This window comes from Channa argus, chromosome 1 (assembly GCF_033026475.1).
Source record: "Channa argus isolate prfri chromosome 1, Channa argus male v1.0, whole genome shotgun sequence".
Taxonomy (NCBI): Eukaryota; Metazoa; Chordata; class Actinopteri; order Anabantiformes; family Channidae; genus Channa; species Channa argus.
Window position 1 is genome coordinate 52,738,735 of NC_090197.1, and position 17,675 is coordinate 52,756,409.

The 17,675-nt window shown below is 38.1% G+C and overlaps 1 protein-coding gene across 5 annotated transcripts in view; it reads left to right on the forward strand.

Annotated features, from left to right (window-relative positions):
- ltbp1 (latent transforming growth factor beta binding protein 1) overlaps positions 1 to 17,675 on the forward strand; it is a 142,168-nt gene that overhangs the window by 92,265 nt on the left and 32,228 nt on the right. For 2 of the 5 annotated variants that reach the window (XM_067475988.1, XM_067475967.1), the window contains exons 10-17: positions 1,006 to 1,128; positions 6,315 to 6,482; positions 10,495 to 10,662; positions 12,923 to 12,945; positions 13,442 to 13,544; positions 14,811 to 14,897; positions 16,089 to 16,214; positions 17,544 to 17,669. In XM_067475988.1, the coding sequence (XP_067332089.1) occupies positions 1,006 to 1,128; positions 6,315 to 6,482; positions 10,495 to 10,662; positions 12,923 to 12,945; positions 13,442 to 13,544; positions 14,811 to 14,897; positions 16,089 to 16,214; positions 17,544 to 17,669 (924 nt within the window). The remainder of the gene's footprint in view (positions 1 to 1,005; positions 1,129 to 6,314; positions 6,483 to 10,494; positions 10,663 to 12,922; positions 12,946 to 13,441; positions 13,545 to 14,810; positions 14,898 to 16,088; positions 16,215 to 17,543; positions 17,670 to 17,675) is intronic. The other 3 variants (XM_067475978.1, XM_067476008.1, XM_067475998.1) reach the window with 3 other exon arrangements.

Here is a 17,675-nt window from a genome sequence, read left to right on the forward strand (position 1 = left end):
TTTGGGGTTTACGTCACATATAAAACAAATCTCTAGAACAGCCTTCTTCCACCTACGGAACATTTCTAAAATTAGAAGCATCCTGTCTCAAAGTGATGCCGAAAAACTGGTCCATGTACTTGTTACTTCTAGGTTGGACTACTGTAATTCCCTTCTATTGGGGTGTCCTAATAACTCCCTAAAAAGCGTTCAGTTAATCCAAAATCCTGCAGCAAGAGTACTGACTGGAATTAGTAAGAGAGATCATATGTCTCCTTCACTAACTTCTCTCCATTTTCTTCCCATAAAATCTAGAATAGAATTCAAAACCCTCCTCCTCATATACAAAGCTCTTAAGGGTCAAGCTCCATCATATTTAAAAGATCTCATAGTACTGTATCGCCCGATTAGACCACTTCGATCCCAGAATACAGGCCTACTTGTGCTTCTCAGAGTTTGCAAAAGTAGAATACGAAGCAGAACCTTTAGCTATCAAGCTTCTCTTCTTTGGAACTGCCTTCCAGTCCAGATTCGGGGGGCAGACACCCTCTCTACTTTTAAGACTAGGCTTAAAACCTTTTTTTTTTGATAAAGCTTATAGTTAAAACTGCTCACTCAACCTGAACTAGCTCCTACTAAGACGCTCTGGGTTTAGAGTGTTGGGGGACTCCCGCAAGTGCAATGAGCTCCTCTCCTCTTTCTCTCTATACATTTATTTGTCACCACTGCATGCTATTAATTTTGTGCCTTCTCTCTCCCGTAGTTGTGCTTCTCCCTGTCTGTCCCTTCCTGCAGGTGTCCTTGGCTTTGGAGCTGTGTGTTTCCAGTGTGCAGCTACTGGTCCTACCAACCTGTATAATGTTTTGTTGTTGCTTTTGTTGCTCCTTTCTATTCTCTCTCCACTTTCCACTCACCCCAACTGGTCGAGGCAGATGTCAGATACACAGTGATGGAAGAAATCTTGGATGTGCCATATGTCCTTCATTTGTGTTTATTGTCCTTTTTTTTCCCTTTGCTGATTCACAGATTTGGATGAGTGCCAGCTGCACGGTGTGTGTCCCAATGGAAACTGTGTGAACACTGTGGGCAGCTACCGGTGCATGTGTAAACCTGGATATATCCCTGACCCCACACTCACCACATGTATATGTAAGCACTGCAGTAATTTGATTACATTCTTTCATAAAACTCAAGCAAAGCAGCAACCCAACAGTGCAGAAATATGACATGGACGGTTTGGAATGCATTATGTTTGCATGTCCAGCTCTGATTTGCTCATACAAAAACTTTCTGATATGCGTTTGATCTTTTCTATATTTTCATCATGTAACAGTAGACATGGAATCCTCAGCTCATAATTCCGCTAAAACTAAAGCCTGGTTGTGTGGTTGGATGTACATTGTTCAGCCACAACCTTAGGTACATTGAAGTCCTAGTGGGATGGTCATACTGGAGTCCATTATATTCAGATGTGCTTCTAATGTAACCCACTCTTATTCAGTTTAACCTCTACATGTATACCTAATGTTGTGGTTGATTGTACATATGCATTATAGTGCATGGAAAAAAACATCATGTTTATTATATAATCAAAATTCCACTCAAGCATGAACTGAAACAGAACATTCAAAAATATAACACTCATCCAGAAAAACCAGGATGGAGATGTGGAGGGGAGGGTGGATGGAAGAGTTAAAAGGGGGAACAGAGGGAAGATGTAATTAGAAGTAGATGTCTTTATGGATCCACTTTGTTCAAAGGAACCAAGAACCAAGCTGGGACCTGAGTCAGGTCTTAAGTCTGTGTGAGGATCTGAATAGACCCAAACCTGACTGTTTCATGGGTGTTTTTGAGGTGAACTTCAGAATGAGAGGTGGAACTTCGTTCGATGAAGGAATTGAAGCCCAGTTTATTTTAGATCAGTGAGTAGATGATTTATACCGAAAAACCTGAATGAACATATTAACGATGCTGTAAGTTGTCTGTCTGCCATCCAGTTTGCTGCACACTGTTTCATTGTCTTTGCACAAAGTGGGAATAAGATTTTCAATGTGTCTTTGAATCTTAAAACCAAAGGATCTTTATTCCTTTTAATGTGCATACATTCTTAGGTGAACACATTTTAGGTGGTCAGGTCTTATTATCCTCTGGTCTAATCTAGTGGTTCACACCATTTGTGGCTGTACTGGTGACTGGAAAGAAAGTATCACCTATTTTAAGTGTCACCAAGCTGAAATTTCTGACTATTCATACTTTTAGATTTGACCTTTTTGGCAAACTAGTGTGCATTGAAGGCTTTCTGCTTCCGGAGAACTTTACCATGAAGTAATGCATTAGTCAGCAAGTGGGAAACGCCTCAAGGTGTTCTTTGGAAACCCTTCCTCACTGTGGCAGCATGAATTACAATAAATGGTTGAGCACTAACGATGACTGGGTTTAAAATGAACTCAAAGTGAGGTCAGTAAAGCCCAACACAAAACTGATATTATCCAGTACCAGTAAGTTGTTGTGATCCAGTGTTGGTGTCATTTCCCGCTTCTATTACCATTAGGTAACTGGATCAAAACAAAATATGTGGTTGTTTTCTACTTTTAGCTTAGGTTCTTGGTGCTATTTTATCCAAAAGTGAGTCTATTTAACCCAGTGCTTTTTATGTGCAGTTTCTTATGGCTCAGCTTGATGTGAATATTCCCCTTTAAAACAAGACAGTCCCTTTGCTCAGCTATGCTTGAAATAGATCATGTTTTATGATGTGTCATCTAACAATTTCTAAAGGCAAAAGTGTAGAAGTTGTCCCAGTAGCCACAGCTAAGGGCTGTCTGAATGTTGTTCAGTCTCCCCAGTGTCTCATAAAGACTGCTGAGTGTTGTGCATGTCTTTGTTGTCTCAACATATTGAACAATTTATAATAATAAATCACACACTGGGACAGTCTCTGCTCAAAGGGGTTTATAGTATAGCACTCAATGTACCGACAATGAATGGTAAAAATACTAAAAGTACTAATATTTCAAAGGCAATAATATTGGAAAGATATAAATGAAGGGCTTTTCAGACACTCTCACATAATCTGACAAGCTTAAAGTCTGAGATAGATTTTCTTTGAAGATTTGGTCTTTTTGATACTTACCTTTTACCTAATCCTGATCTGATACTGCTGCAACTATCAGGCAGTGGTTTATTTTGTTTTTGGCAAATGAGTTGCACAGCATTAGGACCAAGGATTCTAATGTGTGTTTCTTGAAACCACAGAGCCATTTTACTCATGCTCTCACAGTCTTTTAGTGGAATTTGGCAAACTGAAGTGGCTCATTCTGCCCACTCTGCCAGGACAGCCAGCTTGGCTTAGTGCTGCATGCAAAGTTTCCTGTGGTCCAGGTTGTCCGATACAACCAGACCGTAGACCAGGAGGACATTGATTTCTTGGTTACCTGCCTGACCAAGGCTCCACTTGCTATTTACTCATATTGGCCAGCTGTAGGAAGACCCTTGGTGGTTTTTAAAGTTCTTTCATTTCAAATCATGGTGTTTACTTCCTCTGGAAACCTACATTTTGAAGATTTTCTGCACATTTGCTAAATTCTCGGAAGATTTTAGACCAGAGTTAATTAAGTTAGTTTAACTATGATAATCACTGTGTAAGTGTTTTTTTTATTGAGCACAGTTCATGGAAAACATATTTCAAAGTGCTTTACAATACAAAACAACATAAACACCACAGTCAGAACAACAATGTTGGAGCATGAATAGAAAATTCTGCACCTCCTACATTAAAGCAGGTGCATTGTTGGAAGAGCAGCTGTGCACGTGAGGATCTAAGATCACACACTGGAATGTAAGGTTTTAGGAGTTCTGTCAAACATGATGGGGCAGAGCTGTGAACCGACTGGTAAGCTAATAATGAAATAAACTTAAAATCTATTCTTTAGACTACAGCCATTGCAAGGAGGCAAAGTGTGATGTGATCTTTTTTTCTTTGTTTGGCTTAACAACCTAGTAGCAGCATTCTGGACAAGTTACAATCTGTTAATTGATAAAGTATGAAGATGTGTTAGAGGACTGTTGCTGTAGCAAAGTCTGCTCAGGATAAAGGCATAGCTGAGTTTTTCTGTATCAGACTGCAATAAGATAAAAAACAATAAGGAAAAACACATAAGCAGGCTTGTGAAATGTCATCAGTAAGATAAGCAAGTACTGTTTCAATTCAAAGTTTGCATCTAACCAAGTACAGATCAAAGAATCGGATGTGTTCTTAAGATTGCTTTGGGAGCTGACTTGCGTGGAATTGTGTGAACTTGCTGTAGCCAGAGATGTGGTCGTTTATCCAGGTCTTAGTGTAAATGTGACCAGATGTTTGAACTGGTGAGAGAGTTGTCAAGTCAGCAGCTTGCGGCACAGTTTCTGAGAGGTTCTGAAAGATAATGTCCACTCTCCTCCACCCGGGGACAACAGACTTCTCAGTAAGCTGTGTGGTAGGTTTACTGCTAGCTCTGTTGTCTGTAAGTTAGTATTTACTTTGGAAGACAAACGTTTCTCAGGGATACAGTAAAATATGTTGTTGCTAGTTTGAAGAAAAATATCATATTTTATTGGATATTACAAACGCCATTGGACTCAAAATCAATATATGAATACATACATGTACATAAAGGAATATTAACAGAAGTAGTGCAGTGTCAATTGGATTGTTTTTAATAAATAAGCCTTTATTCTACAAGTTTATTTTTTATCACAATCACCATCAGTTTTTTTTGTCTGTTTGTGTAATTGTGTAATTACTTGCATTATTGTATGTTTGATTTCTGGACAGTGGGCTAACCTCCAGTTTTTATGCTAAGCTTAAACAGCACATCGGCATGAAAAGGGTGTCAGTTTTCTGATTTTACACGGAATAAAGTTTCCCAACATTTCTATAAAGTGTAGGGAAACTGTTCATTTACAACTTGAACTGAAGTGTAATAGCTACAGTCTGTATTGAAAAAACCACAGTGGGCTGTATTAAAAAAACAGGCATCAGCCAGTATAATCCAGTCTACAGTAATATAGTAAAATAGACATTGCTGATATTTTGAAGTTAGATTATTTATGGGGAAACTAGGTCAACACTTAAGAATTGCAGTTTACTTCAGGTCAATATTTTCTGGCAAAGGGGAAACATTTTCAAACTAATCCAAGCTCTCCTGCATGCGGCCAGTCCTTTTTTCAGTAGTGCATGTGAAAAATTGGCATGTTTTTTTCTTTAAACATGTTGTCTCTACTTTTTATTTGTGCTGTGTCTGCTTTAATTCTTTACATGCAGTTGTTTTTGTCACCACAAAGTGTGATTGCCTGTAAAATGCAGTACCTATAAACTGTATTCACTCCCCTTGGAAGTTTTCACATCATTTTTACAACATTCAATCATTGTCTATATATATATATATATATATATATATATATATATATACACACCAGATCTCGACAAAGTAATTTTAATGAATTAAAACACTGAAACAAAATAAGTGATTGCATAGGTATTTAAACCTTAACTCACCTAAATTATCAGTGGTGCAGCCAGTTTTTAGTAGTCGTACTGTTTGTAAAATGACTGCAAATCACATGCAGTGTGATGCAATAAGATGACTGCAGGGAAATTCATTTGAGTGGAAAGTCCAATTGCTGGTGAATAAGTATCCTGGCCAAAATACACACCATGAAGACAAAAGAACACCCTAGTCAACTCAGTAAATCCATCATATGGCACAGATGTTATCCTGCCTAGAGCGAGTTGCAGTGAAACACTGAGTGACTGTGAAAGAAGGAAACTAATGATGGAGCCCACTAAGACACCTGTGACTACGGTGAAAGACCTAAAAGCTTCAGCAGCTGAGATGGGAGAGATTGTACAGTTAACAATTGCTGCCCATGATTTTTACTAGTCACAGTTTTATGGAACAATGTCAAAAAGAAAAAAGCTCATATTAAATCTTGGTTTTTGGGACATTCTGATTAGACCAAAATTGATCTTTTTGGCCATCAGACTAGATGCCACAACTTCAGGTCTGAAAAAAGAAAGACAAAAGAAATCAACGCTGATTCAGTAAATTTTCCAAAGGCAGTGCACATACTTTTTATAAGCGCTGGATGTATGTTTGCTAAAGACTCTGGTGATGTTGTTGACTGTTTATGGCAGGAATTTGTAAAGGAGCTTTCTTTGGTGACGGGTTCCTCCTTACTACTCCACTCCCTGTCCTCTCTTTCCCCCATATATGTGTCTCCTACGCTGTGGTACACAACTTCCTACGCCACGCCCCCAACCTCCCTCTTCTTTGTCCTGCTCCTTGGCACCTTCTCAGCCAACACACCTGCCATCCAAGAGGAGAAGGGGGCTTGCTTCCGTTTGGTCAGCTCAGGGAGGCAGTGTTTGCACCCAGTGTCTGCCCAGCTGAGCAAACAGCTCTGCTGCTGCAGTGTGGGCAAAGCCTGGGGCCCTCATTGTGACAAATGCCCCCTCCCAGGAACAGGTAAGGCATCCAGCCATGTCAAACATTTTTCCTGTCTCAGGAAAAACTAAACAGAGACAACTTCATCTTCTCTCATCTTTTCTGCCACACACAATTCATGAGCCTTCCAGTTTGGCCTTGCAGATCAAGCTCAGTGCATCTTATAGATACCGGTGTCCTACAGGACATTGCCCTTAAAGTTTACAATCCAAAAGCCAGAGATCAGATGAATGATCAGTTGTGTGAACTTATTATCTTTTTCAATCAGCACAAAAGTTGTTGAATACATTTATGATTTTATTTATTTGTATTTAATAAAAAAAAAGTAATATAAGATCACAATGTTAGGATTTTTGAGTAAAATATTTTGAAAGCTCCTGTATAAATTGACCCAATGTTTGGTGCATACAGTTATGTTTCCTTTATAAACTGTAATAACTTTGGTGATAACACTGTGACATTTTTTATTTAAACATGTCCCAGAAATTACTGGAGAGATGTAATAACAAAAGTCATCCCCTTTAAGTTCATCTAGCACTAATACCAGTTAAAAATGTGATGAATTATCTATTACTGTATGACTAAATTCCAGAAATTCCCATCAGCCTTTGCTGTACTTTAGTTTATTCAGTTTATTGATTTGGTACCGAATTGGAGCAAATAAAGGTAAATTCAAGACCTGCCTACCTTCCTTTTGTTAAGACAGTGTTAAAGTAAGCAAAGCACTGACAGCTGGGAAACTTTGAACAGAACTAGGCTCAGGGTGCCCAACCATTTGCCTTGACCAGTTGGGTGAATGGAGAGCAGAGAAAAGAAAAGAAGAGCAACAGCATAAGACAAAGCTCTGGGCAGGTTTGTAGGGCCTGTAGCTGTACTTTGAAAATGAATAGCCAACGATACTGAAGTAAGAACTGCTTATACAGATTTTTTCTTAACTGCTGTGTTTCAGTGATTTATCAGAATTAGTATTTCAATGTTTCTCTTAGGTGGGTATGAAATTCTATATCTTGTCTAGAAGGGCCTAGATCTATCATTAACAGACAAACTACCTTTCTCCACAGAGGAAATTAATTATAGTTACTTATCAGAATTGAAATCAAATGTGAAACATAAATGTAATTAAAACATACTGCACTAAGTTAATTTGCTTTTGATATCAACTTGAGGTAGAAGTTAATGATTTCTTTCAGCATATTTCATCACAGCAGCTCCTATGTGGCTAAAATCCCTCCCTGCTCTGCCTCTGGGTTTTAATCCAGGTCCAGTAAGAGACGTGTTTTTGTAACCTCATGCAGGCTGAACCATTGCCTCTTTATTTCTGTCACAGTACACCAGCTCTGTTTGCATCTCACTGACAGATTTAGGCCACTAGTAAATTTTTCTTTTACTTCAGCTGTCTTAACTCTGTTGTTTATTGTGTTTTCGTTTGATGGTTTCTGACAGCAGACATGAAGTTCCACTCTGTGAAATTCCTCTTTTTATTTCCATGTGACATTTTTGTGATTGATTAATCATTTCTATCCATAAATCCATATATCTATAGATCACGATGTTTCGAAAAGTAAGATTGGTTATTAATTTGTTGCTATGTGAGACTACAATGGCATTGTGGTTTAGGATAACCTAATTTAATTCTTAATTCTCAATTTTTTTTAGGCAGTTCAAAGACTTACTGAATCTGATCTTAAATATCAATTTCCATGTTTCATTTTTGACTTAGAATTTTAGAAAATGTCACATTAACATAAACGTTAAAGACTTCACTCACGTGACCAACTTCTACAGTAAACAGGAAGTATCGTGTTGTCATGGAAACAAAGAGTAACACTTCACACAGATACGGATCTCGTAATTACGGGAAACATTACTTGATTAGAGGAAAATTAGAGACCTCAGGAGATAAGATGAATGCAAAGCCCCGCTGTAGTGTTCAACCTGACACAGCTGTGTGAATATGAAGCAACACTCTTTAGTAGCACACCTGACTGAAGACTGCTGCAACCACACTTTTGACCATTTTTGTGTTCATAAATTTTAGTTATAACAGAGACTTCACAAACTAAATAAATGCAGCTGCAGGACATGGTTACCGAAGTTCTGTTTGACATAGACCTAACTAGAGCCTGGCTTGTAATAACTTCTATATAAGGACACATGAAATGTTTTTCTTAATTCATTTTGGAATGTGGATGCCTTGACGTGGGAAATATTCAGTCATTGCATTATATTATTATGACTAATGAAGGACTACAACAATGTAAAGAGACAGTATCAAGCTAGAATACTTATCACACACACACACACACAAAATAAATAAAGTTAGTCCATTGTGATTCTTTTACCCTGATCATTTCTGTCTGCATGGGTTTCACTGCTTGGCAACTATAGCTGCTTTTAGATAGCATCTATGTTTGTGGTAGTTCTTTCACACCCACTACTACTTTCCTGAAGGTTTCCATAGAGTACATTATGTCAGTACACTGTAGTTTAGCAGTTAGTGAATTTTTGACATTTGCTGTTACTTGCATCTCTGAGACACCTGTGCATTTTAATATAATTGAAACAGTTTATTTATGGCTCACTACCACTTTTTCCTTTTGATCACTGTATTTTTGAACAACGAGTTGGAAGATAGATTGTAAATGTTGACTTTAGACGTGCTGTTGCATCATGTTAGATAAAGAAACAATATTAAATGTAGTGATTTATAGTTTAATCTAATGTACACCTTTAGCTGCACTTTAAGTCATGAAATACTTTTACTTTCTTGTGGAAACTGTCAATTTACATGGTAAAAACAGTCTTAGTTTCAGCTAATTGTCAACAAAGCACTAATTACATAGGTTGCAAGTTAATGCAAATCTTTGTATTAACTTGCAACTATGTAAATAAGTATAAAATTGTGCTACGCTTTTTATGTCATATGACCTTTTTTGTGGCTTTCACGATATGCACATTCTTATTTGTAAAGATGGGGTTTGCTGCTTTCTCATATTTATACTACAGTATAATACTACAGTAATATTGTGGTACAAATGTCAGCACACAAATGTCAGCTATACTGAGAACACATACATACAGTAACTCTCAGTCAGATTTATATTGAAGCTTACAGACATAGACTTGAGTGTACTAAAGTTGAAATTGTATGTGTAAAAGTAAAATGATGTGTTTATTTTTGCATAGACATAATACAATGCAAATGTAAATACAATGTTCTCAGGGAAGAAAGAGAGGAACATCGTCAGCATATAGGCTTATTGTCACATTTTGTATTAAGACGGACCCAAGTGAAAAGACGGCGAGAGGGAGTAAACTAATAAACACGTTTATTTAAAGAAAAAAGTCAAAAGTTAACAAAGAACGCACCTAAGAGGAGGGTACAAAATAAAACGTGACAGGTAACAGAACACACTGAGCTATGCAAAACAAGAATATTAAACCTAGACTAAAAAAACAAAATAACCACTATGATGAATGACTAAGGAGACAAAAAACAGAAGCTCAGATCGGGAACAGGGAACAGAGTCAGGAATCTAAAACACATGTCAGGTAAACCAATCAGCAAGGTGCACTGGCTGGGAGTAAGATGGAGGATCTGGCAGGGGACTGTGGGTAGAGCTGGGTAAAAATGAACCAGGGAACATGAAAACAATCCGATGGAGATTGGTGGAAAAGTCAGATCTGAGGGCCGGATCATGACACTAGGTTCTACAGCAGTAAAATACAGTGCAGTGTGTAAAGGGAAGCCTACCATGTTCCTTTTACCATAACTAGCCAACTGACTGGAATTCAAAGTATATCTGACAAATTTGTCTTCAATACTCAACATTCACCAGTTATTATCCAGAACCAGTCATTTTAGGCTCATTATATATAGTGCAGAGCAAGTTTGTTGCAAGATGCTTGGCTTGACAGCGGCTTTAACCTTTCCATAAAGTGATCTACATTATTTGAGAGATAAGAGCTGTGTAATTTAATATGTCATTGCTTTCCTTCTCCATCATCTGTCTGTCTTCTTTTTATTACTTAGCTACATTCAAAGAGATCTGTCCTGGTGGAATGGGCTACACTGTTTTACCAAATCCACCTGTCCATAAGCCAGTAACTTACCAGGAGCACACTGATCTTACGCCCCAGCCTCTGCCGACACCAGAGAGACCAGCGGAGGATTCTTGGAAACCAGAAGAGATCATACCAGGTGAGTTTTCACCATGCGATTGCAAGTGCATGTTAGTTGCAGCATGGTTAGTCTAATTCCATAATCAAAGGACATTGTAGCTAAAATTAGTTGCTAATCACAAGCTACAGAGATCTTTGCAAACTGTTGAGGGTTTCAAATTAAAGTTAATGAAACCAAATTATGAGACCAATTATGATTATGGTGTACTTAAATAAAACAATGACAGACTCCTTTTTTCTCTGTTCTTAAGAAACCTTTTAAACCAAAATCTTTTTACACAGTATTTTTTTCTGATTCTATTGGGCATCAACAGGAACTGAAGTGAATTATTAATATTCTGTTCCTTCTATCAGTCAATCAATTTCAATCAGTCAATAAATCAAAGTAAACTACATTTATAGGGGGCTATACCCCTTTCATACAGATAGATAGAATTCAAAGTGCTTTAAAGATGATTCAAAATAGTCAAGACAGTGATGTTAATTAATTAACATCACTGTCTTGACTATTTTGAATCATCGTAAAAATCGTATAACTCATATAATTAATGGTGAAACTTATTGCAGCCAAACAGATGACCCTCATGGTTCAGCTTGCACATGAACCGTGGACTACAAAGCTATAATGTGCCTTAAAGCTAAGAGTAGTGTAACACTCTCCTCCCAGCCTCCCTCTCCCCACTTCACTGCAGCTCTGTTTCATTCTTTTTATGTTTTTGACTGCTTTTTTATTTAGTTGTTCAAAAGAACAAGAGATCCCAATGAATTATATTGGACTTAATTTAGCAACTGAACATTCAATGTTTTATCATTTACATTTAAAGATTAATTTGAAGACTAGATACGATGGTACTTTGCCTCTTATTAGTTATTTCACAGTCTCTGGTTTAATCCTTTTTTACATCAGCATTTCGGAAGAAACAACAAATACGCTTTTTGTTGTTTTGTGGAAGGAAAAAACAATACCACAGCAATGATTATAAAAAATGTTTGGAATATTTTTGAATATCATATCAGCATCGCAACACTACCTGACTCCTTTGAGTCAGGTAGTCAATTTATTTGCACATGAATAAATAAACTGAGTAAGTGTTCTAGTATTGTGGTTCATTGACTGACTGTGATTGTAAGATTATTGTTAATTGGTGTTAATGTTCATCTTGGGAATGCACTATTAGTTGTCATCTGGACATCTGTAATTTATCTGGCATGCTTTTTCATTGTCAGTCATTTCTTAAGGATAGTGAAGTGTATGAAGAGAAAGCCTTGATGAGCTGTGGCTTTTATTTACCAGCCTCACAATGCCAATGTCTCAGTGAAAAATAGCTGTAGGATAAACAGCAGTTTCACTTCTGCAGAGCTCCAAAGAATCATTAGAAATTCTCCTTTAGGGTCCATGTGGTATGGAATAAAGACCCCCCTCCATTTGTTTGTACAATGCATGGATTAAAGTGTTTTGGTCATTTCACCTTTAGGAGAGATCGAGGTGAGCGTCACCATCTCCTGTTATTATTCAGAACCTGGTTGGCAGCCACAAAAGGGAAACAGAAACTTTACAACCTTAGACAAAGTCCAATTACTGCTAAGCTTCTGTAGAGCAGAGGAGTAGGGAGTTTACCAGGCACACTATCTGACAGAAATCCACCCCCCACAATCTGTGTAGTGTTAGTGGATATCAACAGGGACATGGCAGAGCAGAAAGCTGCAGTGGGTGGAAGGAAAAGAAGATGAATTATGTTTATATCCTTATAGTTCTATTAGATTTCAGACCTGAGAGGATAGTCTGCAATGTTTGTGACTTTTATCCAACTGTGGGCTTCAGGGGTGACTTTTTGAGGGGAAAAAAGAAGAAACTAATATGGCCCTATTCCCTGTCCTAAACCAGAATGAGACACGAGATAAAGTATAAAAAAAGGAGAGCCATGGTTTTTTAAGTTAGTGAATGAACCAGCCAGGTTGTTGACTCTTTGTGACTACATGTATTATTGTGACTAAGATACGTCAGGGAGCCAGGAAATAGTCCTTGCTGACACGTTCATTACCAAGAGCGTCGGCACTGTAGTGGATTATTGCTCACACACTGTCATGCTGGCCTTATAACTTGCTAATGAACCAAGTTCATCACAAAGTACCAAGAAACAGACTATCATGATGGTTTGTCTTTTCACTTTTTGACAATAACAAAGAAAAAACACTGACCTGGACCAATAAATTGAAGCTTTAATGTACTAAAGATGCTACAAACCTACACATTTGTTTTTGCTTTTTCCTTTGGTCAGTAGCAACAACTGCACCAGATCAGGTAGGTTGTGTGCTTTAAACAGTGCAAATGTACGAGCAGTTTGCATGCACGGACACACTGCTGCCAGCTAATGAAGAGATGCAGAATCACCCATGCATGAAGTCAGCAACATTTCTGCATGACTCTGGCTGGTCAGCACAGAGCACCTACTCAGTGTGTACATGTATACCTTTCATATGAGTATTACCATATGTGTAGTACCAAAAATACAGACTGAAACCCTTGACTCTATTCCAGAAAAATTCAGACAGTCTGCCCTAAATGGGCAGGCTGTTTTTGCTTCCTGGCTTGCTCGCTGAGCTGTTCATTCTGGCTCTGTTATTAAACTGCCATCAATTGCCATGCAAGCTGAATGCTAATCTGCTTCAGAGCACATCATGTACATTGCATGTCAGAAGCAGTGTGCAAGCTTAAGTGATTACATTTGGTGTAAAACCTATGCACACAGTTGTTTGTTGACACTGTCCCCTTGGTATTATTGTCTGTCTTGTTGAAGGAGCTGGTAGTTCCTGTGGTTAGTGATAGGCCAGTAGGTGAACCTGTCCTGTCCCAGCTGTCTCCTGGTGTTTCCACTGTGAAGATGGAGGCAGCATACCCAGGTGTCTGCTTTCTACCCTTTATTCTTTACAGCAAAGCCAGTAGAAATACTACAATAAGCAACACATCTTAACTGAGAATAGACTAAAAGAATGAAATATGTAATAACACAGATTATGTAAATGTAGCAGGACAGCAAGTATTTACAATGTAAAGTTATAAAATGCCAATTCATGGTATATTAGGGGGTCTCACAGCCTAAGGAATGGAAATGCACTGCAGTCTAATGATATGATGGCATATACTTCTGTATAGCTTGTCAGATAATGGCTGTGCACACGAACCCCATCCTAAACAAAATACTAGTTATATTCACATCCCAAGCCAGTTTGTGATCTTCCCTGTGCAGGTGCCTTCTATTGCTTTTACTGCATCTTCTTTACCAGGGTGATATGTATGACTTGGGTCGACTGCTACAAAGCAGTTATGTACATATACAGGGGACCAGACACTGCAGATTTTTATGCACAGGAACAATATTCGAAACAATGTGTTAAAAAAGCAGGAATTACATCATCTACTTGAGCCCTACTAGGTAGCTAGGCATGACACGACAGCAAGGCCTTAGCATGTTACCAGTGTGATCAGTCGTGGTTTGTATTGACCACATTCACCATTCATATCACCATTTTATAACCAATACTCAGTCGTCTCTAGACACCAGGACGAAGTGTTTCTTAATTTTAAAAACACTGAAGAGTTGCATATTCAGAATTGAACTTCTAAACATTGTACATAGAACATCGATGCTTAACCTTGCAGGTCTGGTCCTCCCTGACCCCTCTCACTATCTTTGTGATTAGGATCGGGCTTGTTATTTGACATTTGCTGGAAGTGTTACCAGAGAAACATGTGGTGTGATTGGGGTGACACTTGACTTTCCAGTTGCCACATTCAGTCAGAAAAAAGGGTCAGGATTAGCCTCAATGGCCATTCTGAAACATCCATCCATTCATTATTGTATTATTATTATTATTGCATGTATTTTGTGTGTTCAAGAAAGGTTAGGATCTGTCTCTGGTTGTCCTGTCTCTCATTGTGCAGAGTCTGTCTAGATAGGCTTGTGAACTTCACCCAGGTTCTCTTATGTTTTTTGAGCCAAAGTTAGCTAAACCATTGGCATTATTTCAATCCAAAACCCATCAAAATGGAGGTTATTTGTATGAATAGTACATTTGTTCATTAACATCTGGATCATGATATTAATTTAATCATTGTAATTTAATTGAAAAATTAATATCTGCTGCTGTGTGTTTTGGCTTTGGTAGAAGTTGTTGAGAGGAGCTCTCCACCTGCACCAGTGGAGGTCCTCCCATCTAATGCAGGCCAGGACATTGCCCCTACCCAGTCAACTGGTAAGAGTGAAAATATTTTTTCCTTATTGTTTCTTTTTCTTAGTTTTCATCGCTCTGTCTTGGGTTGGACCAGCTTTTTAGTGGTTATTAGATATACTGCACTCATTTTTTCAAAAGCAAAAGTTTCTCAGTTTATAAAATCCCGGTCACTGCCATATTTGTTTTGGCAGAAGAACATGAGAAAATGGAAATTCTCACTGGTTTTGCAGGTTTATCTACCTTATAATGTTCAGTCAGGTGTGAGCTCCTTTCACACTGCTAGAGAATGTGACTGTTGGTGGAAACAGTATTTAAGGGTGAACTGTCCAGTCCTTTAAAGTTGTCACCCATGTCCTCACTAATATTTGAACATTGTCTTCCAGCGTCTTTCATCTAGAAGCAAAACCGTTTAGTACTCATATTCATACTCTGCATCAGCATGTTCTCAAATATAAGTAGTTGAACTGTGGGAAAACGTGGCATTGGGACATCTCTAGTAAACAGATAATTATGCTATGTTAGCTGACATTAATACGTGTGTTCTCATTTACAAAAGTATCCAGACCCTTTATTCAGTACCATGTAGTAGCCTGTTAAGCAAAAATTATAGATTTGTTTGTTCTTTGTAAGTCTGTACAAAGTTTGCACACCTGGATTCGGGTGCTTAATCCATTCTTTGATCAATCCTCTCACACTCTCACACTCTCTCACAAGTGTCTGGTAAATGCCATCATTAGGATTCATCACAGATACTGTGGGGTTTAAAGACAGTCAGAGTCCTGAAGCCTTTCCAACCTTGTACTGAATATAGACCTCCACTAGAGATCTCTTTAAACCAATAGCAAACAGAATCCATTTTATCACAATTTGGTTTGCCATAACAATTTCATTTTAATAAGTTTGCAATTTTCACTTTGGGTTCATGGGTTATTGAGTGAGAAATTTACACCTCGAGTGAATGCAGACCTGAAATAATGATACATAAAGACATTAGAAAGGGGGTAATGTAGGTTATTTATTTGGGAGATTGTCTTCATAAATCATTTGAATTCAATTTATTCTTATTTTATTGCTTTCAGTCCCCCTCTAGTCAGTAGCTTGAGACTACTTTGTGTCACATCCTGTGATCTAGTGTGTTGTGATTCTCTGTGGACTCTTTATTATCTCTGAAACTGATGCTGCATTTATACTCTCTCCCTCTCTCTGGTCTAGAGGTGAATGAGTGTCAGATCAACCCTGACATTTGTGGCCAGGGGATTTGTTACAACACAGCTGAGGGTTACACCTGCCACTGTTATGAGGGATATCGTCTGGATGATGCCCAAACCACCTGCATAGGTAGAAAGTCCAGAAGATAAAGTTGGTTATCGAGTTAAATGATCATCTTGTGCATGTTCAATTATTGTTGTCATTCAGAAAATGGCCTTGGCCTGGGCTTTGTTAGTGGACTAAGTTAAAAGGTTTTTTAACTATGTCTTCAAACAATGCCATCATGTCTTAATGTACATAACAGTCATTGTATCATTGTTACTTTCTATACTGCCCCTGAAGGTAAGTGATGGAGTATCTTTGTTCTATGCTTTAACAAAGAAGTGAAGTCTGAAAGTAAAAAAATACGTCTTTTTTAACCTTAGCAAGAAAACACAAAGATTGGAAAAGGGAACAATATGCACTTGATTAATTACTCAGACTGCTGAAGCTGCTTCTATGTTCATCTGGACGAAAAAGCCCTGAGTTTATAGATCTGTATCAGGGGTGATCCTGACAAATTTTAAAGGATATGTATTGGCTAAAACACGGCCTATCTAATCCTGTTCTTTACTTACCTGTTAATGTATCACTTCAGACTTTATATTGGCACATAACCAATATTAAGATCTGGACATTCCTAATGTGATTTTTGTTCCTCAGGTGAAGTGAAACAAACTTTTCTTTCATCGTTCCTGACACTCTCTTTACAAAAACAATGTTTATCTGATGTAGACAATACGATGATTCTTTGGACACATTCATTTATTTTCTTTCCTCATGAATACCACTGGCCCACACTCAGAACTTGATGCATAAGCACCGATAAGGTCCAAGGTGGGGCTGTGGCTCAGTTGGCAGTTATTCCTGAACTGCAGGGTGAGTGGTTTGATATCTAGGCTCAGCAGTGCACATTTAAGAGGGTTCTTGGACGACACACTGATCCTCGAGGAGCAGTGCATCAGAGGTCTACTTTTTTGATATTTGAAAAACATGGTCTTTGATTTGATATTGTTCGTGTGTATGCGGAGCCAACAGATTGTCAGCTCAGACAGAAGAGGACTGTAATGCATATAAGGGGAGTCTGGTGTGATTTATGATCACATAAATGTTTAGACTTGCTGAAGCCTGACAATTCTTGTGTATGCTCCGACTGAGTCACGTTTATTGGAATGAATAGGGTCATATTTGAACACACTAAATTCTCTTAATATGTCCATGATAACCATCCATACAGTGTTCTGTGGCTTGAAGTAGCAAAACATAGCACCAACTACACACTGGCCTGATTAATCTTTGTATTACAATTTTTCATCTTTTCTTTTTATCTATGTCTTTTATTAGAAAACAACAAATATAGACATCAGCAGGTTTCTGTTCTCTGTTCTGATGTTGTCCTACTCTGCTTTGTGTGTGCAGATGTAGATGAGTGTTTGGAAGACTTGTCTTTGTGCTTTGGTGGTCGATGCAAGAACACAGAGGGCAGTTTTCTGTGTGTGTGTCCACAGGGATTCCTGGTCGATAAACTGGGAACCAGTTGTGTTGGTAAAT